This window comes from Zymoseptoria tritici, chromosome 10, assembly GCF_000219625.1.
Source record: "Zymoseptoria tritici IPO323 chromosome 10, whole genome shotgun sequence".
In the NCBI taxonomy this organism is placed as follows: Eukaryota; Fungi; Ascomycota; class Dothideomycetes; order Mycosphaerellales; family Mycosphaerellaceae; genus Zymoseptoria; species Zymoseptoria tritici.
In genome coordinates this window covers 1377239-1397842 of record NC_018209.1, presented here as the reverse complement: position 1 = coordinate 1397842, position 20604 = coordinate 1377239, and the positions used below count along the sequence as shown (strand labels likewise).

Sequence of the window (20604 nt, the reverse complement as noted above, 5' to 3'; positions counted from 1 at the left end):
CGATCACGTGATCGACAATGGCCTCGGTTCTCGCTGGAGCTTCCCTCAAGCTTCCGCTCGAACGACATCACAAGGTACCCTCAGCGTCGATCAGAGTGGGGAGAATGAATGTTATTCTCGACCTCACGTCTGCGATCTGCTTCCGTATATCCTCTACATCCACCATACCGTAGGTCACACAACTTCTCCTCTTCAAACTCACCACACAAAAACAGACCGACCGACCGACCGAACCACACCACCGCCCACCACCACTATGCCCAAAGCCCTCGTAATCACCAAAATCGACGGCAAACCCGGCCAAGTCTACTACCCCCTCTCCACAATCACCCAACCCACCCCGACCCCCTCCGCCAACGACCTGATAATCCACATCTCCGCCGCAGCCCTCAACCACCGCGACCTCTTCATCCGGCAAGCCCTCTACGGCGCCATCGGCTTCGGCGTGCCCCTCCTCGCCGACGGCTGCGGCATCGTAACCTCCACCGGAACCTCTCCCTCCGCGAAAAAATGGCTCGGCAAGAGGGTGATTCTCAATCCAGGACATGGATGGAAAGATAGTCCCGATGGACCGGAGAGTGCGACTGGGTACGCGATTCTAGGGGGTACGAAACTGAACCCGCTTGGGACGGCAAGTGAGGTGGTGAAGGTTGATGCGGGGGAGGTGGAGGAGGCGCCGGGACATTTGAGTGATGCGGAGGCTGCGGCTTTGCCGTTGGCGGGATTGACGGCTTGGAGGGCTTTGGTTACGAAGTCTGGAGCTGCGCAGCCAGGGAGGAATGTGCTGGTCACCGGGATTGGTGGTGGGGTGGCGGTTATGGCGTTGTTGTATGCGGTTGCGGCGGGGGCGAATGTTTATGTGAGCAGTTCTTCGGAGGAGAAGTTGAGGAAGGCGAAAGAGCTTGGGGCGAAGGGAGGTGTCAACTATAAGGAGAAGGGCTGGGAGAAGAAGTTGCTCGAAATGCTGCCGAAGGATCGGAAAAAGCTCGATGCCATCATCGATGGTGCTGGCGGAGATGTCGTCGAGAAGGGAGCGAAGTTGCTTCGGGTAAGTCCTTGCCATCTCCTCAAGCATCAAACCTGTACTTGTACTAAAAGATCATTCTCCTCCAGGACGGCGGCATCATCTCCCAATACGGCATGACCGTTTCCCCCAAAATGACCTGGCTCATGCCCGCGGTCCTCAAAAACATCGAGCTCCGCGGCAGCACAATGGGATCCCGGAAGGAATTCGCGGAATTGGTCAAATTCGTCAACGAGAAGAAGTTGAAGCCGTTGGTGCATCGGACTGTGAAAGGGATCGATAATTTGAAGGATATCGATTCTTTGTTTGAGGATATGAAGAATGGAAGTCAGTTGGGGAAATTGGTGATTGAGATTGGGGGCGCGAAGAGTAGGTTGTAGATGGAGGGAGGGAGGGAAGTGAGTATTGAGATGATCTTGTCGCACGAGTGGAAGCTGATTTTGTGTGTTGCAGTGTATTTAAAAGGATACCTTAGTGTATTCGACGATTCATGATGTGGTCGTTTCCGTCTTGTGCAACGACGAAGGTGATGTTGTTACTTCCTCCCTCTCTGGCGATACGCCTCCTTCCGCTATCACTTCTGACTTCAGACCTCGGTCGCATCTTCACTCACAAACAGCAAATATGCGCGTACCCCATATCCCAACTGCAACGAGCATGACTACACCGTAACGATAGCAGAAACACCCCATTCCTACCGCGCATCACGTTCCCTCGACAGTTTCGCCGCGACCCGCAAGGATGTCTAGATTCGGCGGCCTTCGACTGAGCACCACCGGCGACAATGAAGCGACACGGCCAGCTCCTGCAGCTCAGTCATCGAGCGGAGCATCATCTAATTCGCCGTCTGCCGACGAAGAAAGGCTTCGCGATGTGGTCGAAGACGCTTCCCGGGAGATGTCACTGGATTCAGACGAGCAGGACGAGGTTGGGGAAGATGATTCTCGGCAGATGGCGCTGGAATCAGAGGAGGAGGACGATATTCGCGAGGACGCTTCTCCGGCAGCGCCGCCGGAATCAGAGCAACAGGATGAGATTGGCGAAGATGATTCTCGGCAGATGTCGCTGGAGTCAGAGGAGGAGGAGGAGGATAGCGGCGGCCATGTGAGGATAGGAGGCTTAAGACCAAGCACCACTGGCGATGCTGAGGCGACGAGGCCGGCTCCGGTAGCTCAGTCGCCGATTGTGTTGTCGTCGAATTCGCCTTCTTCGTCTGAAGAGGACTCCCTGGACGGAGCCGAAGGGACTGTTCCAGCAGGACCGCGGGTACCAGAGCATCAGGACGATATTGGCGGCCATACGAGGATTGGCGGCTTGAGAGCTCTCAACATTGGCGACACCGAAGGAACGAGACTGGCTCCACCTGCTCAGTCACCAATACTGCTGTCATCCAATTCGCCGTCCTCCTCTGACGTTGAATCTACCGATCCGGGTGGAGAAGCTTCTCGAGAAGCCGGACCTGGATCTGAGGATGAGCATGATCACGATGGTCATTCGAGGAACAGCGGCTTGAGACCTAGCACCACTGGCGACATCGAAGTAACGAGACTGGCTCCACCTGCTCAGTCGCCGATCGTGTTATCATCCAATTCGCCGTCTTCGTCAGACGTGGACTCCTCCGCTCCATCCGTAAGCGCTGGCCAACAGGAAGACGATACTCGCGGCCATTTGAGAGTCGGCGGCTTGAGACCAAGCATCAGCGGCGGCACCGAAGCAGCACGGCCCGCAGCTCATTCGACGATCGTGTTGTCATCCAATTCGCCGTCTTCGTCAGACGTGGAATCTTCCGCTGCATCCGCCAGCGCTGTCCAAGAATTGCCGTTCGGAAAGGAAAATGGTGAAAACACTGGCGACGATGCGGCTGCAGTTCTACCTCCACCATCGTCGTCTTCTGATGCATCACCTGAAGGAGAAGTCAACGATTCGACATTCGAGCTTGTCGGCGGCGTGTACCGCGAACTCCTTGCGGGATCATCTATACGGCAGACCACGAGCGAGCGGGAGGATGAAGAGACGACTTCGAACACTGCAGTTGCAGAACAACCACCGAGCCTTGCAAGAGTGAAAGGAAAGGGCCCTGCATTCCCAGGCCTGTCTGCTTTCGATGGAGCGCCGCCTGCGAGTACCGACTCGGTTCCTCCTCCTCCTCCGCAGCAATCGATTGATGATGCACTCGACAAGGCCAATCGCGCATTGATTGCCAGCGACGGGTCACAGAGATTGCCATTCGCTTTCAACACTGGTGTTCTGACTCCCATCCCCTGGACGCCCGCCGAGCGTAAGGCTGCGGAATATGCAGCGAGGAATCCATCCCTCAGTCCAGTGTCAAAGGCACTCCTTGATCGAACCGCTGCGGTCCAGGCTGGCATGTTCAAATCCGCGTTCGATACTGGCACACGTCCCTCTGTCCTGCCTTCCGCGTCAGGCCTCGACGAGACGGGTGCTGCTGGTGATGTCCCGACGAGTCCGGTTTCCGTTGGGGCAGTATCAATACCGACGAGCGGAGATTCTACCCTTTCGCTGCCCATGCAGGAGAACGACGAAGTGACTGTGTATCCTCCTCGCCCGGCCCCTGTCTCTGCTCCAATCAACAGCGGAATTGTGTCAGCCGGTCTGTATCCGCCGGAACCGCCAGCACAAGAAACTACTCCGCCCGTACACAATCCCAGTTATATTCCTCAGCTTCCCAACTCGATATCATCTGACTCTTCCTCTGATTCGCGTGAGGCTGGAAGCGTACTTTCAAATGCGAATTACAACCGACGAGCACAGAGGGATCCTGATCAAGCGGCGGAGTCTCAGTCTGCCAGCTTACAACCAGTTTGGAGTATCAGTGGCTCGGCCAGTGCGCCTCATCCCGCGACTTGGCCGCAACAGAGTGAGGCTATATCTCCGATGCGTACCCCGAATACAACAGAAGGTTATGACAGCATGTGGGCCGCATTGGACGCTCGAATGGGGCCTCCTCCAACGCCCATGCTTTCGGAGCATGTGCTAAGGGCCAAGAAGATTCAGCACGAGATGGCCGCAGTTAGGAGAGCCGAACGTGACAGGATCGAAGCTCAGAGGAAGGAAAATTCCATGAGAGTGGCGGCCCATCAGAGAATCATAAATGAGAAGATCAGGATGCAGAATCTTGAAAGGTCACAACCACCGCAGCCAACCACTTTCATCCCGGCTGAGATACCGCTGAACATACCAACTGGCCCATTCTTCCCATTTCCCGGTGATCCTACTCTGATGCCTCCGCCGCAGCCGACCACTTTGATCTCGTCCTCGACACTGCTGACCATACCATCTGGTCCGCTCTTCCCCTTCATTCCCGGCGATCCTACTTTTCCACCTCTCCCTCCACCATCATACCAGGTGTACACTGCCAACACTCCGCCTCCCATTGCACCGCCACCAGCATCGTTTACACAGCCCAGCAGTAGCGGCAATGCGACCACGGGCCCGAGTGCACCGCAAGCCGTTGGAGAAGGACCTACTACAAGGCGGTGGGACATAACACCAGTCCGCACGATGGCCCTCAACGCCAGCGCCGCATCAAGTAGTCCGCCTGCATTTCCCGGCGGTAGCGGTCATTTCACAGCGGGCCCAAGTTCATCACCTGATCCTGGAGAAGGACCTGCGACGACGAACAAGAAGGGTAGAGGAATTGGCCGTACGAAAGCTAGCGGAACCGATCCAGCACAAAGTGAGCCACCTGCATCGTCCACGCAAATCGAACATGATATTGTGAATCGGAGGAGGGCGAAGCCAGGCAGTTTGGACAGGTGGGGAAATCTGGTGGGCGCTCAGGTACCCCTTCAGCAAGATTCAACGCCGCTGCCGAGTCAGCCGACCGTTCATTTCCCGAATTCGGGTTCCTTGCACCCATCAGGGAGGATTATTCGGGCCGGCCGCCACACTTGGAGGGAAACTTCGCCTGTCCCCAATCCTGGTCAGCCGATGTACACCCCGCAGAGGCGGGGTCAGAGGAAGAAGCCTGAGGTCGAAGCTGCAGAGGCGGGCTCGAGTTCAGGTCAATCGGCGGTAGCAAGTCGACTGCCTAAAGGCCAAAAGCCGCCTCGAGTAAGGGAGTCGAAGTATTGGCACACACCGATGATTGTCACTGGAGCTGGAGGTGCAGCTACGGTCGTAAGCTCGACTTCAGATGAACTGGCCTTGGCGGATGAAGTGGCTTTGGCGAATCTACCAACTCCAGAACCTCAATCGCTGCCCTTTAGCCAAGCTATTCCCGGTGTCGCGTCTCCGAGATCTCGGCTAGCAGTCCTCGATGGCATCGCTGCGCAGTCGAAAGATGCCGCCATGCGATTAGCAGTGTTAGCCGGACATGAAGCTACAGAGGTGGGCTCGAGTTCCGGTCAACCGGCGCAAGCATATCAGACGGCGAAAGCACGTAAATCAATCCCTTATAGCCAGGCTGATCCCGGAATAAATTGGCAAGCGATCTTCGATGATATGGCAGCACGCGAGCGTGCTCAGGTCGAACGACTAGCAGAACTGGAAAGACACAAAGCCATTGTTGATCGAATCATGTCCGGTACGAATGCTGTTCCCGCGTCCAGCGTGGTCTCTGCAGCTTCTGGACAAGTACAACCTTTGGCTGGACAAACGGGTCTGAGACCGGATCAGGCGGCTTCGGGTGTGCTTGATCGAACTCAAGACGTTCCCCAAGCTGGGTCTAATCCTGCATTCCATCTAGCTACAAGTGTCGGTTTTACATCGAACCTGGCCTCTACAACTTCTGGGCCGGTCGGATATTTGGCCGGACATGCTGGCCTGGGGACAGGTCAGGCAGCTTCAGATGGCCTTGCTGGGTCCCAAGACATGTTGCCTCCAGTGTACAATTTCGCGCCCAGCCTGTCCAATGCGCGGCGACGAGAAAAAGCGCCGGCCACTGCGACCTTGAATACAATTAACTTGTCAGCGCCAAATGTTCCCTCCGCGGGACCTTCAAGATTGAGGACTGAAGTGGTCACCTCTCCACCTCATTTGGGATTTGTATTGCAGCAGCCGCCGCCATCGAGACAATCAGGAGGATTGGATACAGCCTCCGTTACGACCTCGGCGGCTGCGAGCGCTGCAGTTGGGTCCTAGGCAGATCAACTCGCGGAGCCTCGAACAGAGCCTCAACAAAATGAACATGAACAGCCACCACTCGCGGAAGCTACATCCCGGGATTCCTTCGCCATACCATATTCAGTGTCGGACTTGCCGTCTCCTCTGCTGCTCCCGCGGAACTCGGAGCGCCAGAAAGTCCAACATGAACAGCCACCATCTCCGGAACCCGAACTTCGGGATTCCTCCCCGATACCATTTTCAATGTCGGACCTGCCTTCTCCTCTCCCTCTGCTCCCGCGGAGTTCCATCTCAATGCCCGCTTCGCAGAATGATCCTGTGCCTCCTGCGTCTTCCCAGCAGCCCGGGGCGACCGTCCCGGAGTCGCAGGATGTAGCAGAGCTCACAAGGAATGAACGGCCGCAGCATTTCATCTCGATGCCCGCTTCGCAGAACGACCCTGCGCCTTCCTCGTCTTCCCAGCAGCCCGCGACGACCGTCCTGGAAACGCAAGATGCAGCAGAGCTCACGAGGTTCGAGCGGGAAGTCACATCAATCGAGGATGCACCAGTCGAGGAAACACCTCTGCGTCCGCTTGCGCAGCCTAGCTTGAGCAACGTGGCCTCAGCATTCTATCACTCAACGATGAACTCGTCGTAGTATGGCAGTTCATCACGCTACAATCCGGGCCCGCCTCAAATACGACCATACCAAGTGCTCGGTGGTCGTGGACTGGAGACATCTCTTGTTGCAGCGGATACTGGAACGCGATCGCAGTCCATTTCTGCAACACCGGACGCGGTAGTCCAGTCACCGCTTCCCACGCAGGATGCTCACCGTGGCGAAGATCGTGTGCAGGCTTCGGCATCCCCTCTGCCAGCATCACCTGGCAGTGAGCAGGAGCGAATGATCGCCAGTCCGGGTGGAGGTTACAGAACGACCACCGAACTGGTGGAAGTTCCAAGGGAAGAAATCTTGCCAGAGTGGGAGAAGTTGAATGAAGAGCCTCCCAGCTCGGTGGCAGATGAGCCTGCCGAGTATAACAAGACCGACATTGCTACGCTGTTCCCCGAGTATTCTCCGCAGTCCGACCCGCTTATCGCAGACCTCATATTCTTCAACGGCGTGCTTGCGATGCAATTCGTCCGCCAGCTCAATTGTGCAGATGGCGACGTTTGGGTTTTGGCCGTCCTACACGGGCAACCAGGTCTTGGTCCGATCGTGGGAGAAGACTCGATAAGGGAGTTTGCGGGATACGGCATCATTTTGCGGAGTGGACCGGCGACCCCCGACCCATGGTTTGACGAGTTTGTGAAGGCAGGGTGGTACGGCTGGGAGGGCTCGGAGTTTGAGGCTTGTGCTTGGGATGGGGAGAATGCGACACAAGATGAGCAAGGGAATGATACGACTGCGACTGTCGATCAAGCTGGGCCCTCCACGTTTACAAGAGCCAGATCTGTGCTCACTGATTCTGGTGATTTGTTTGCTAACGATCCGGTTATGCTGGGAATTGGTATCGATCCATCTGGCGGCGAGAATGATGCTGCACAGATCAATGTGCCGGGACCCGAGCCTTCAGAAGGTGTTCCTGGAAGTGGTCAGGATCATAAGAACGCGGATCCGAATGACAACGGTAATACTGTCGGTCTCGCTGGGAGGGAGACCGCTATTGAAAGCAGCAGCCAAGGCCTTGCGAATCCAGGACGATTCTCCTTCAGTGCTACAGGTCCGGAAGTTATCTACGCAAACGACTATGAGACGGTCTTGGCGCCTGCTCCTGACAGGACGGTTCTACCGGCCAGCGAGAACACTGCCATGGCTTCAGGCTCCGGCGAGAGAATCATCCAAGAGACCGGCATTGATCCGCGACAGACTGTGATCAATCCACCACCACCGCCTCCTCCTCGCACACGTCTGCAAAGAGACTCGACTGGACAGATTGGTCCTCGCAACGAACGTCCGATCGGCTCCATCAGCGTAGAAGCCGACATAGAACGCCACCTCAGTCAAGCTGATATGCAATATGCGCCGAATGAGAGTTTCATGCGATCGTCTTCCACGACGGAGACTTCTGCTCAGCCGAATCAGCCGACATTTCAGCGGCCTCGCTCGTCTCTGCCAAGTGGTCCGACAACAACACAGACCAGAGATTCAGTCACTGGGCTGTTTACTTCGACTGCGGCATCTACAGCCGGTGAGGGCTCCGTCGCGGACGACGCATCGGATGCGATAGCGATGAATACGAGATCAAAGAAGAAGAAGGGGAAACGTGTTTCCTCTCCATCTGCCGAGACTCAAGGAGCGCCGAGCAAGCAGCGGAAGAGAGGTCCAAAGCCAAAAGATCGCACTGAGCCGGCCGATGGTACCAATCAGGGCCAGTGGATTGAGCGTGTGGGTTTGACGTTGATACCACACGATCTGGGCCAGGATGTCATGCAGCAGATCCACAAAGATTGGCTGGACAGGAAGCTTTATCCCAAACCGAAGCAGAAGCAAAGAAGCAACAAGAAATTCCCGGCGAGTAGACACACCACTGACGACCCACCGACCGATATCCTGGAATGGTCCAATATCATCGCTCAATGGGGAGATCCTTGGCTGACTGACAGTGAGACCTTGACTCAGGCGAAGTTGGGCAAGTTCGGGTTCGGATTGATTGAGCTCTTCATCAATACTGCTCGAGCTTCCGCCTGCGAGACTACAAGTGAGTTTTCCGACCACTTACCAACGACACCAGCCATTCTTTCTCAATTGTGGGTCAGGGCTCACGTTGCCTACATTCAGAACTTCACCCATGGAATGGACATCTTCTCAGAGCAGGGAAGACTTCGTGCCGTGCACACTATCGAAGCACTGGTGCTTCACATGCTGCTCATTCGATGCAATGTTACGATCACCCAGGAAGTTAAGGACCGGATCCGCGATATGACTCCATACGCTTTGTCGTTTAATGTTCCTAGGATTGGAACCAACGGTCTTGCTGAATGGCGGTATGTTCGGCAGAGGAGATATGAATGCATCCGCAGTTAAGCTGATTGAGGGCAGCTTCCGTCCTTCAGATGGTCAGCGACCGCCAAGTCCGTGGCTTTCGCTCGCCCTACTGGGTGAGGAGCAAATGGACGTCCTTCCTCCTGCAGTTCGCAGCGACTCCACATCGCCTCGTTCGCTTGACCAGCGAGGGTCCGCTCCGTCGACGGTCATGGCAACGCCGACTCCTCCTCTTCCGGATACTTTGGCGATAGATTGTCGATACTCCGAACAAGCGAGGACCACTCAGTCTCCCGGCTCGAAAAGTTCGTTTGAAAGATATTCGGAGTCTGCCAACAAATTGGTCGTATTTCCACAACGAGCAGCGTGCGCCCGAACACCTGATCCACTAGACAATTCTCAAAGTAGCGGGGCAGACGATGCATCGACCTCGGATGTAAAGGAGACAGATCATCCTTCGGGCGCATCGCATGGCTCCGAGTCCATATCACCTCGAAATCTTGACACCGTGGTGGCGAGCGATAATCTGCCAGCTAAGAAGAACGCGATCGAGTGCTTCTGCGACCACGCAGAATCTGACGGCTGGATTTTGCAGTGCTTCTCGTGTAGTCGCCGAGCGCATCAATCCTGCTACTTTCCCGACCAGGACGAGGTTGAACTCCCGGAAGCCATACTACACTACTGCATCCGCTGCTTGCCACGGTCAGTGAACATCCTCGGTGCGAAAGCTCGTCAGCGAGAAAAGCGAGAAAAGCGCAGGGAGCGCAACCGAAGACTCCTAGCAGCCTTCGCGGCCAACGCTCTACAGTGCTCCGAGTGCCGCAAGTTTTTCAAACGGATGGACGCATTAAAGCGACATTTTCGCCAGGTCCATCGCACCGAGTTAACTTTCCCGTGCTTCTTCGACGGCTGCCCGGAGTCCTTTACACGACGTGACATGGCTGCGCGGCACCTGGCTACTCATGACAGCACGGCCTACATGACTTGTATCGGATGCCGTGGCAAATTCCGGCTAGGTTACTTTCTTCGCGAGCATCTACAGGCACGATGCTGCGGCAATTACAATACGAATTTCAGGGCAGAGATGGATGCTTCCAACCCCCAGCCTATACCCAGTCCGGAGGTTGCTCGCGATGCTACCGATGTCTTTGCCAATGAGACATCACACTTGGCAAGCGGAAGTCTGCAGTGGGAAATGCAAGCTACAGGCGTGGAATCACAGCTTGGTCCGGAAGCAGATGATGGCTCGACGATATTCTGGGCTGAAAGAGCTGCTCGCGCTGGATCCCAGAGTTACAGTCCGACTCCTGGAGAGACTGGACATTCGACTGGATTCCGGGGAAACGCAGTCGAACCCAAGTTTTCATCGCAAGACGAGAACGCCCTTTCTGCTGCGGTGGTCGAGAGCGGACACCATTCTGAAGTGGGAGCTTCCGGTCCCCCGGATTCCGTGAGAAGCTTGTCGTCCTCGAATGCATCGCAGCTCTCGCCTGCCCCGGCGGAAAGTACGGTCATACCTCAGCACTGGGCGTCTAGCTTTGACGATCAAACGCCGACGGGAAACTTGGTGGGAGTTCAGCAAAACATGGTGACATCTCATGTGTGGTCTTCTACTCTCACCGATCAAACGCATCCTGCAGACTCAAGTGGTCAGCAGCGAGGACTCTCCATACCTCCTTATGTGCAGCAAAGTATGGCGCAATCTTGGCGGTGGAACCCGACTCCTGCGGAAGAGATGCGTTCTGCACAAAGCGCCAGCGAGTGGCAGGATGCGCAGCTGACTCAACAGCAAGATCAAGGTCAGCAAGATGCTTGGCCCTCGTCGAGTGATCTGGGTATCAGAGATTGTTTTGAGCCTCCGATCTGAAGCTGAAGACCCGAGGATCATTGTGTCGGATGAGTTGTGTCGGAATGACAAGCAAATGTGCGCATTAATGACCGCTCGAGCGTGAGCAGTTCCGTATGAACATTGAGGATGTCGATGACAGTCGTTTTGGAATATCAGGAGAGTCCGATATAGGATGTCTGCATCTGTAGTATCGTTCATTCTTGGATCCTCGAGTCTAGACTCCCGTTCCGCAACGCCGTATGCAGGGCTGGGTGAGCTGATCATGCAGCTCCAAGCCAACCACAATATGAGCTTCGTACGCTGATCGCCGCGAGTGTTGCCAGCCGCAAAACACCTCGAGCAGCTTGCTGAACGGCATCACAACACTGACTTGTCACAGTAACGGCATACTCTCAATAGCGGCTTCGAATGCCCTGCCGATCCGCAGTACCTCTGAAGAATAGCAGTCTCGGCGATCCCGTCAGCCAAAGCAAGCCACCAAGCCACTCACGGGCATACCGAAGCCACGGGCGTTCTCAGACACCTGGACATCCACTTCATCAACTGAGACTTCCTACAACAACACACATCCATTGGTCCAAAATGTCTGAAGTGGTATAGACTGTGCATGAGAATGCATCAGTCCACGTGTGCATAGCATGGTACTTCGGCCGGATGCGAGCCGGGAAGTGGAGACGAGGCTGAGGTGGGCTGACACGCAGAGGTAAGGGACATATAAGAAGACTCCTTCGCCCTGTCTCGGTGTCGAATATTCGTTAACTCCCTATCCCTGTCTACAAGGAAAGAAACCTCACAAGGCAGCTCCAGAAGTTTAGCTCTCGCTCTCACTTCTAATATCCATCACAATGCCCAAACGCCTCGTCCTTGCCATCGATGGCACCTGGGTGAATGCCGACAACGGCTACTCCCCAACAATCACCGGCCCGCCCGCGAATCACACTCTTGCCACGCCTTCAAATGTCGCTCGTCTCTGTCGAGCCTTGAAAACCCGCGACGGCACCGATCCATCCATCGAACAGATTGTCTACTACCAAGGCGGTCTCGGAAGCAGCGCAAATTGGTACAGCTACGTCTTCGGCGGCTATCTCGGTGATGGTATCGACGCCGCTATCCGTGAAGCGTATGGATTTCTGGCGAACAACTACGAGGACGGCGATGAGATTTTCTTGTTTGGCTTCTCGCGCGGAGCGTTCACTGCGAGATCGGTGGGTGGATTGATTGCTAGTATTGGGTTGTTGACGAAAGAGGGAATGGAAAGTTTCTACCCTATCTTCATGGACTGGGAATATCAGAACGATCCGTCTTACGTCAATGGCTACTCGACACCGGTCTGGCCTCAACCGAATCAAGAGCGCCCGAAGATGGACAGTAAGGACACGTACTTCAACGCTCTCAAAGCTGCGAAGCTCACTCAACCTACCATCCCGACCATCAAAGCCGTCGCCGTCTTTGATACTGTTGGATCGCTTGGCGTTCCGGACGTCAAACCGCTCGGCATCAAGCTCCACCACTCGAGTAAAGCAGAGTACTCCTTCGTCAACACGCAAGTCGCACCAAACGTCGAAAACGCCTATCAAGCTCTCGCTCTCGACGAGCAGAGAAGTGCTTTTGTGCCCACTGTCTGGGAGTCTCCGAAAGGCGGTAAAGAAACTCATCCAGTCTTCAATGAACTCCGACAATGCTGGTTTCCTGGGGTACACACGAGTATTGGCGGCGGGTATCAGGATACGAGCATTGCCAATCTCACTCTGGCGTGGATGATGACTCAACTCTCGCAATATCTGGACTTTGACCCGGAGTATCTGCGTCGTCAGATCAAGCAGAATCAGGCGTTCTACACAGACAAGAAAGTGCCGGAGAACAGCCCCTCTCGCGACTACGCCATGGGCTTGATCAAATCCTCCGATGTAGGTCTATTGAACACTGTCCTCGGACGAGTCACTCGTACGCCAGGGACGTACCAACTCACGGATCCGAACACCGGCGAGCCACTTCCTGAACGTCTGCAAAAGACCTGCGAGTTCATGCACCCTTCTGTGCGGTGGAGGATGCAGCAGCGAGGACCGGGACTGGCGCAGACGAAGACTGATACGATTGGGCAAGGAGTGTATACACCTCTCGCTTTGGAGAAGTGGAAGTTCTTTGCGGCTGGAGAGGAGACGCCGAAGGGAGTTGCAGTCGAAGCAATGTGGGCGAAGAAGGGAAAGTGGGTCAACGAGGAGCTGTCGGTGTATGTCGTCGAGGATGAAGTTGAGCAAGGCAGCTGGGAAGAAATATTGGTTGGTGCGTATGGCAAGGAAGCGGTGGCATTCGTCACGGGAGCTGCCTAAATCGAAGCCGTTAGGAGGATGTTCATTCCGCGAAACATTTTGCAACTTCCAAAGCGTCAATGTTCAACAGCAGAAGATTGCAAGATCGCACATCGCAAAGACGGTGCCCTCCATCATCAAGCACGAGACACATGTTTCCGCGAGGAAGATCGAGCTAGGGGGCACTGCTGTCGAGGTAATGCAGGGCACCGCTAAGGTGGCGGTTGGACTGATGGTCGACAAGATGTAGCGGTGAGGAGTGGCAGCTTGATTACGCATGCATCGATCAGAATTGCGCGGCCTGCATTGACATGGCAGTCGCTGTACGGTCCAGACGTCAGCGATTGGAGGTGTATGACCTCCAAACCACGCAGAGCTCATATGGCACTCGGGCCATCCAGGGATTGGTCAGAAGTGCACATCCTGATTTTGCGGCATCGCAGACATCGTACATGGCATTCGTCAACAATCCAACGCAAGTATGCGACCGAAATGCAGCGAAGAGGTCGTCTTGCAGTCCGACCACCCGGCACTCGGCAAGAAACTTGGACCTGCATTGACGTACAAGTCACCAAACCCTCCGATCTTCCAGGAACCGGTGAAAGCGGGCAGAAAACAAAGCACTTACTCAACGGCCCCAGGGTTTCGGCTCATGCGTTGTTTCCGGGGCCGCATATTCAACGTTTCGGCAGGTCTGAAGCAACGAATGAAGTCTCGCCAAGTCAAACCTCACTTTGCAGGATCCCGATTTGGACATCCGGCAATGTGTTACACTATCCAGATCGGGAGATTTTTGTTGGATTGTTGTTTCTAAGAACATTCTGTGGTAGAGGCACCGACGACGATGTCAAAAATATGTTGACGTGGGATGATGCGTCTGGAGGGCAGGAGAAGGTATAAAGTTCTCTGAGTCGTACGACAAGCGATCAATCATTCAGCAACAACATCCAACAACTTCAACGAATTCCATCAATTCCGATCAACTTCGATCAGCTCTCTCTCAACCGCCGCAATGCACTTCAAATACCTCGCCGCCACCGCTTTCGCGGTCGCCGTGACAGCCGCCCCAACTGCCCATCAGGTTTGTTCTCCCAGCACATCAAATCAGCCCCATCGACGAATCGCTAACAACATCTACACAGCCCGGAGTTGCAGTCGAAGCCAAGCGCGAAGCCCACAACGAGGGCTACGGCCACAACAAGAACACCTGGGGCTCCGGCGGCACCTGGGGCGACAACGCAAACCGCCCCAGCAACTATGGCGGCCGCGCCGACGGCTACAAGGCGAAGCGTGAAGCTCACAACGAGGACTATGGCCACCAGAAGCAGGACTGGAACCACGGAAAGAATAATGGTCAGGGCTGGAACCATGGCAAAGCCCAGGGCTACGGTCAGGGCCAGGGACATCACGGTAATGGCTGGAAGGAGAAGCGCGATGTTGACAAGCGCTCGGCTAAGCCTGGCTGGGGTGGTGGTGGCGGTGGAGGCGGCGGTGGCGGTGGTGGTGGATATGGTAATGATGGGTATGGAGATGGAAATGATGGGTATGGAAATGATGGATATGGCAATGATGGGTATGGGAATGATGGACATGGAAATGACAACAATGAAGGAGACTGCTGGGGCGATAACTGTGGCGACAATGGTGGTTGGAACGACGACTACTACAACAGCAACAACAGCAATGGTGGATGGAAGAAGGAGTAATGCTTTTGCGAGAGCTCTTCTTCTCGGCTTGAGATGTGTGATGGTTCTGACGGTCCGTACGATGCGGGCATCGATGGGGTTTCAGTTGGGGGTTTTCCTACTGGGTAGTCCTGTATCGGTCATGACTTTTAGTATGACGTTCCCGAAATTAATGTCGCTCTTTACGACAATAGACATCGCCTTTCCGTGTTGCAGTGAATGAACTCGAAGACACACATCTTGGAGAGTCTTCTGGCGGAGAGCCTGAGGCAGCATACGCTTAGTCATTGCTCCGCGCTCCCGTCTTTCAGGTTCTTCGACGCCGATGTCCTGTCTCTTCTTTCCTTCTTCTACCTCTTGAATGGAAATACTGGTCTTGCATTAGACCACACGATCCCAGAAAACCCTTGGATATACCTGTATCGACCAGCAGCCCGCCCAAAGCCGTGTCAATCTCCGCTTGACCAAGGCTAAAGAAGAGTATTGCGGTCCGAGCTGGCGATGTCGAAGTCCAGGGCTTTTGCTCAAAACAGTTCAGCCGACGGATGATTCGAATGAATGCTGCTCGGCCCGGCGAGCTGCCAGCGCTGCGTTCTGACCACTCCACATTATGAAGTAATGGGAGAAGTACTCCGCATTGATCGACGTGGCCGGCTAAAAGGACTGCATGTCGAGCCCGCATGGTTTGATATTCATCCGGAATTACAGCATCTCTACAGTGCAAAGCGGGTATCAGAGCGTCATCCCAGCTCTGTCTGCACCATTTTCGTGTCTGGCTCGAAATGTCATCATGAGGTTGTATATTCCGGACTTGGCGTGCCTCTGGGCGAGCGGAGACGTCGCTTGGTCCGGATGAAGTCAGGATCTATATGTTTGTGCTGAACGTCCTCCCTCGATCATGCAAAGGTTGAATCAAATTCCTTGAGCATCCCATCATGGTCCAGCTCAAGCTCTCGATCTTTGCCTTAGCAAGTTCGCTCGCTTCGACCTTTGCAGTCGACATCATCGTTAGCTCTGCTCCAGGAAACAAGACCGGGTCGCAAGGTCATCCATACGGCTATGGCTTCCTGCACGAGGTGCGCAGTGTTCATTGCATCGTATTCCTTGTTCAAATCCACTGACACTTCAAAAGGACATCAACAATTCCGGCGATGGCGGCATCTACGCCGAACTCATCCGCAACCGAGCTTTCCAATCCAGTGAACGCTACCCTGTCTCTCTGGACGGATACTCCGCCCTAAACGGCGCACAGCTCAGCATCCAGAACTTGACAGACCCATTGTCTGATGCCTTGCCTTCATCGATGCGAGTCTCGGTCTCCAATTCCACTTCTCCTCCGAGCTATGGCCCGCCGAAAGGGCGCCCAGGACGTCCAGGACGACATGACCATCACGGCAAGGGGATGATTGGCTTCCAGAATGACGGGTATTGGGGCATGGACGTCAAATGTCAGCCGTACACAGGATCCTTCTGGGTTCGTGGAGAGTACCACGGCAAATTCGTGGCTTCCTTGCAGTCCAACTTGACGGACGAGGTGTTTGGCAGTGTGGAAGTTCCATCCAAATCTGTGAACGGGGAGTGGGTGGAGCATGAATTTGTGCTGGTTCCGGAGAAGGATGCGCCGAGTACGAACAACACTTTTGCTGTTACGTTTGATCAGAGGGTCAGTGCGATTTTCCAACCGTTCGGAAGGTTGAGATTATGACTGACTGGAGATCAGGGTACCCCGGACGACTTCTTGGACTTCAACTTGATCAGTCTATTCCCGCCGACATACAAAGGCCGGAAGAATGGCCTGAGAATCGACCTGGCTGAGGCTTTGGAAGAGATCAACCCAGTTTGTCTAAACGCTCTATGCTAGACATCAACTGTTGGCTGACATCTGTAAAGACATACTTCCGCTTCCCTGGAGGTAACATGCTTGAGGGCAATACCAACGAGACGTACTGGGACTGGAAAGATTCTCTTGGCCCGCTTCGCAATCGACCTGGTAAGCGTCGTCTGGCCGAGATTTGAATACCGGGTGCTGATTCTTGCTAGGCTTCGAAGGCGTCTGGGGCTACCAGCAGACCCATGGTCTCGGACTGATGGAATACCTTTACTGGGCCGAAGACATGAAAATGAATAGCAGTAAGCGGTCGATCCATGTGCTCTTCCTCACCCTCCTTCTGACGATGCATCAGTCCTCGGTGTCTGGGCCGGCCTCGCCCTCAACGGCGACATCACCCCCGAAGCCGACCTCCAATACTACATCGACGATGCCCTCAACCAAATCGAATTCATCCGCGGTCCCGCATCCTCACCCTGGGGTTCAAAACGTGCCGCTCTCGGCCACCCAGAACCCTTCGTCCTGCAATACGTCGAAATCGGCAACGAAGACTGGCTCGCCGGCTTCCCCTCCGGCTGGGACTCCTACCGCGCCTATCGCTTCCCCCTCTTCTACGCCGCCATCACCGCCGCCTACCCGGACATCCAAGTCATCGCCTCATCCGCCACCTCCGACCCGGAAGAAGGCGAACCACTGACTTATCCCTCCAGTGCCATCGGAGACTACCACCCCTACCGCGAACCCGACGAGCTGGTCGAAGAATTCTCCCGCTTCGACAACGACATCGGACATATCGTGGGCGAAGTCGCAGCCGTACATCCCAATGGCGGCACAGCCTGGGACGGCGGTCTACAACCCCTCCCGTGGTGGCAGGGAACTGTCGGCGAAGCAGTGAGTATGATCGGCTATGAACGGAACAGTGATCGTATTCCGGGTACGTTTTATGCGCCGGTGATGAGGAATACGAATCGTTGGCAGTGGGCCGTGACGATGTTGCAGAATGATGCGGGGAGCGTGACGAGGAGTACGAGTTGGTATGTGTGGAGTTTGTTTGCGCATCATCCGATTTCGCAGACGAGTGCTGTTGAGGGAGAGTTTGGACCGGTGTATTATGGCGCAGGGGTGGATGAGGCGAGAGGTGGAGCGAGGGTTTGGAAGGGAGCAGTGTATAACACTACCGATGGGGTAGATGTTGAGGTGAAGGTTAAGTTTGAGGGGTTGAAGGGAGGTACGAACGCGGCGTTGACGGTGTTGACGAATTTGGGAGAAGGTGGGTATGCGGCGAATGATCCGGCTACCGGAGTGAATGTCGTTGGAGTGAACACTACCGTGTTGACGGCTGATGGAGAGGGGACTTATGTCTTCGATCTGCCGGAGTTGAGCGTTGCGGTGTTGGACACGGAAGTTGAAGCGAAGACAATTGGACGATATCCGGGCGATGGCAAATGAGGGTAAGCGAAGGATTGGGACACTCGAGCTTGCAGTATGCTATGTTATCACCAAGTCGCAAAATCCAAGGCTCATGACTGACACAGCCCCCAGAACTACATCTTTCGAAATTCCAGAAACCATTACAACACAATGCTCTCCGACGCAGCTCTGTTGCGAAAAAGGATATCGCTCGAGGTTTGCGAGAAGCCAACGCTGACAACGCGATGTGTGGCCTCTTATGGGGACCACTGTTACCAACAACGCCTTAGCCTCTTTGCTGTACACTGCCTCTTTACTGTACTGTCAACATCTCGGCTGCATACTTTACCCGGCAATATTGGAGAGGCATTGCAGCCGGTCAAGGCTGTAAGTAAGAGGCTCAATCCATACTCAGAGAGGTACCCATGTCGTGTCGATATCTGAGGGGACCGCCATGCGACTTCCTTCTTGGCTTGTTGACATTTTCCTGCAGACTCAGGACCTCCTCGAATGGAATCCCGCTACTATTCTGTTGCTCGTACCGAGTACGATAGTCCCAGCTGCGATGGTCAAGCACCAAGTTTCAAGGACGAGGGTGGGCCTCAAAGCCCGTTCTCTCTCAGATCTTCAAAGCAACGATTGACGCAACATGTAGCGTTCAAACGCAAGACTTCCCATCTTCGTTACAGACCTGTGATTCTAGATTGTGCTTCGAAGGTGGGAGCCGAGGGCTGGTCATGTGCTGAATACGTGGTTACGTGACTACGTTGGGGCTCAAGGTGATGTTTTCGGCGGGTGGGAGGGGTAGGAGTAAGTGAGGTAGGGGTGTATGGTCAGTACGGCGGGATGGGAATTAGAGGCAAGAAGTAAGAGGTTTGTATTGAGGCTGGGGAGGTTGAGAAGAGGGCGTGGGAAGCCAGGAGAGTTAGTCTTAAAGGCGAAGCGTACTGGATTATATCGCTAAGTCTGTCCCATCCCATCCGATATCAAAAACTTCCGCCGTCACCATCCTGTTCATCCCTCCATCAATAATCAAACAACCCCCGAATCTTCCCCTTCCCCTCAGGCAACTTCGCCCTCAACACCGCCCCCGGAAACACCCTGCCCTCAATCCCATCATTCCAATCCGCCTGAAACGGCAACTGATTAATATTCATATAAATATATCCATCCTCGGCAACACTCGCTCCATCCGGCCACAGTATCCTCGGATCCCGCACAAACCCCTTCGTCAGCCCATCGTTCGGATCGAAGTAGTAAATCGCATTCTGCTCCGGCATGAGCTGGTAAATATTCCCCGCGTCGTCGCCTTCGAAACCGTTCGCTTGGCCGCCGCGTTGGCCGTGGTCGGAGACGTTGGCGCGGGCGTGGATTTCTGACAACTGGGACTGCTCGCGGAGGTTGGAGGTCGGGATGGAGAAGAGGTGGGTGGAGACGAGGGGGGAGTAGAAGAGGCGGGAGCCGTCGGGGGAGAGTTGGATTCCGTCGAGACCTTCTTGGGGCCAGATTATGGGTTGGCCCGGGGTGTGGAAGTGGAAGGGGTGGCCGAAGTAGGTGGGGACGGTGTTGGGGTCGCGGAGCACGGAGGGGTCTTGGGTGAGGCGGCGCCAGGACTTGCCGGAGGCGAGGTCGACCATGATGAAGCCTGGACGGCCTTCGTTGGAGGAGTCGACGAGGTAGGCGATACCGGCGCCGGAGGTGGAGGAGAGGTTGGGGTTGAAGTCGAAGCGGAGGTCGTTGAGGTAGGAGTCTGGGTAGTGGACGTCGGGAGGGAAGGTATAGGTGCGGTAGATTGTGTTGTTGGAGAGGGAGATGGCGATGAGTTTGGGACCGCCGGGTTGGGCGTAGGGCATGGAGGCGGCGCCGGTGGAGGAGTGGATCGTGGGGCGGCCGGTGTCGATTGCCCAGAGGGTTTCCGGGCGGGAGGATGTCTGGGGGGTGATGTAGATTGCTTGAACGGAGATGAGGCCCGTGGAGTTGGAGGAGCCGAAGTCGATGCCGTTGTAGGTTGTGTTGAGTTGGGAGACTGGGAGGTTGAGATCTGCGGACGGGTATGGCTCTTCGGCGGTCATGTTGGTGCAGACTCCGAGCGTGTATTCGTAGTCTCCACGAGTGTAGGTTGCGAAGATGCGGCCGTCTGAAGCGACGGCGATTCCGATCGGCCATTGTTTGTAGTCTGGGAGTGTTAGTGTTGTTCGTGATGAGAGAGGGTGCATATCGTACAGTAGTGGACTTCTTCAATTGCTGGTCCATACGTTCCATTGTCGACCCGCAGTATGGTGTTTGTGTGGTCCTGAAAAGTGACATTCTGTGCCAGCGCCTTGTCCGCGAAGAGCAAAGCTGCTGCCGCGATTTGAGGCAACATTGTGTCGTATTGTGTGTATGGGATGGTTGTTGTTGACTGGCAGAAAGAGATGTGTATCAATAAAAGAAGAAGTCGCCCTTAC

General features: G+C 55.0%; 7 protein-coding genes across 7 annotated transcripts; 6 read left to right on the top strand and 1 right to left on the bottom strand.

Moving 5' to 3' along the window:
• Positions 1 to 256: 256 nt before the first annotated feature.
• On the top strand, positions 257 to 1404 carry MYCGRDRAFT_48290 (uncharacterized protein; the record flags this gene model as incomplete). The annotated part of the gene is made up of 2 exons (XM_003848984.1): positions 257 to 1048; positions 1114 to 1404. 2 exons carry the CDS (start codon positions 257 to 259, stop codon positions 1402 to 1404), a joined length of 1083 nt encoding a protein of 360 aa, XP_003849032.1.
• Positions 1405 to 1765: 361 nt separating this feature from the next.
• On the top strand, positions 1766 to 6127 carry MYCGRDRAFT_96387 (uncharacterized protein; the record flags this gene model as incomplete). The annotated part of the gene is made up of 1 exon (XM_003848985.1): positions 1766 to 6127. One exon carries the CDS (start codon positions 1766 to 1768, stop codon positions 6125 to 6127), a length of 4362 nt encoding a protein of 1453 aa, XP_003849033.1.
• Positions 6128 to 9815: 3688 nt separating this feature from the next.
• MYCGRDRAFT_106023 (uncharacterized protein) lies at positions 9816 to 10506 on the top strand (the record flags this gene model as incomplete). Its single annotated transcript, XM_003848986.1, has 1 exon — positions 9816 to 10506. A coding segment is annotated over one exon (591 nt), but the record flags the coding sequence as incomplete, so codon positions are not given.
• Positions 10507 to 11770: 1264 nt separating this feature from the next.
• On the top strand, positions 11771 to 13255 carry MYCGRDRAFT_48331 (uncharacterized protein; the record flags this gene model as incomplete). Its single annotated transcript, XM_003848987.1, has 1 exon — positions 11771 to 13255. The coding sequence occupies one exon, from the start codon at positions 11771 to 11773 to the stop codon at positions 13253 to 13255; it is 1485 nt and encodes a 494-aa protein (XP_003849035.1).
• Positions 13256 to 14246: 991 nt separating this feature from the next.
• MYCGRDRAFT_96384 (uncharacterized protein) lies at positions 14247 to 14940 on the top strand (the record flags this gene model as incomplete). The annotated part of the gene is made up of 2 exons (XM_003848988.1): positions 14247 to 14315; positions 14377 to 14940. The coding sequence occupies 2 exons, from the start codon at positions 14247 to 14249 to the stop codon at positions 14938 to 14940; spliced, it is 633 nt and encodes a 210-aa protein (XP_003849036.1).
• Positions 14941 to 15854: 914 nt separating this feature from the next.
• On the top strand, positions 15855 to 18196 carry ABFa (ABFa alfa-L-arabinofuranosidase-A; the record flags this gene model as incomplete). Its single annotated transcript, XM_003848989.1, has 6 exons — positions 15855 to 15995; positions 16052 to 16582; positions 16640 to 16756; positions 16810 to 16909; positions 16960 to 17049; positions 17103 to 18196. 6 exons carry the CDS (start codon positions 15855 to 15857, stop codon positions 18194 to 18196), a joined length of 2073 nt encoding a protein of 690 aa, XP_003849037.1.
• A 986-nt stretch (positions 18197 to 19182) lies between these two features.
• Positions 19183 to 20522, bottom strand: MYCGRDRAFT_48553 (uncharacterized protein; the record flags this gene model as incomplete). The annotated part of the gene is made up of 2 exons (XM_003848922.1): positions 19183 to 20333; positions 20381 to 20522. 2 exons carry the CDS (start codon positions 20520 to 20522, stop codon positions 19183 to 19185), a joined length of 1293 nt encoding a protein of 430 aa, XP_003848970.1.
• Between the last annotated feature and the right edge of the window lie 82 nt (positions 20523 to 20604).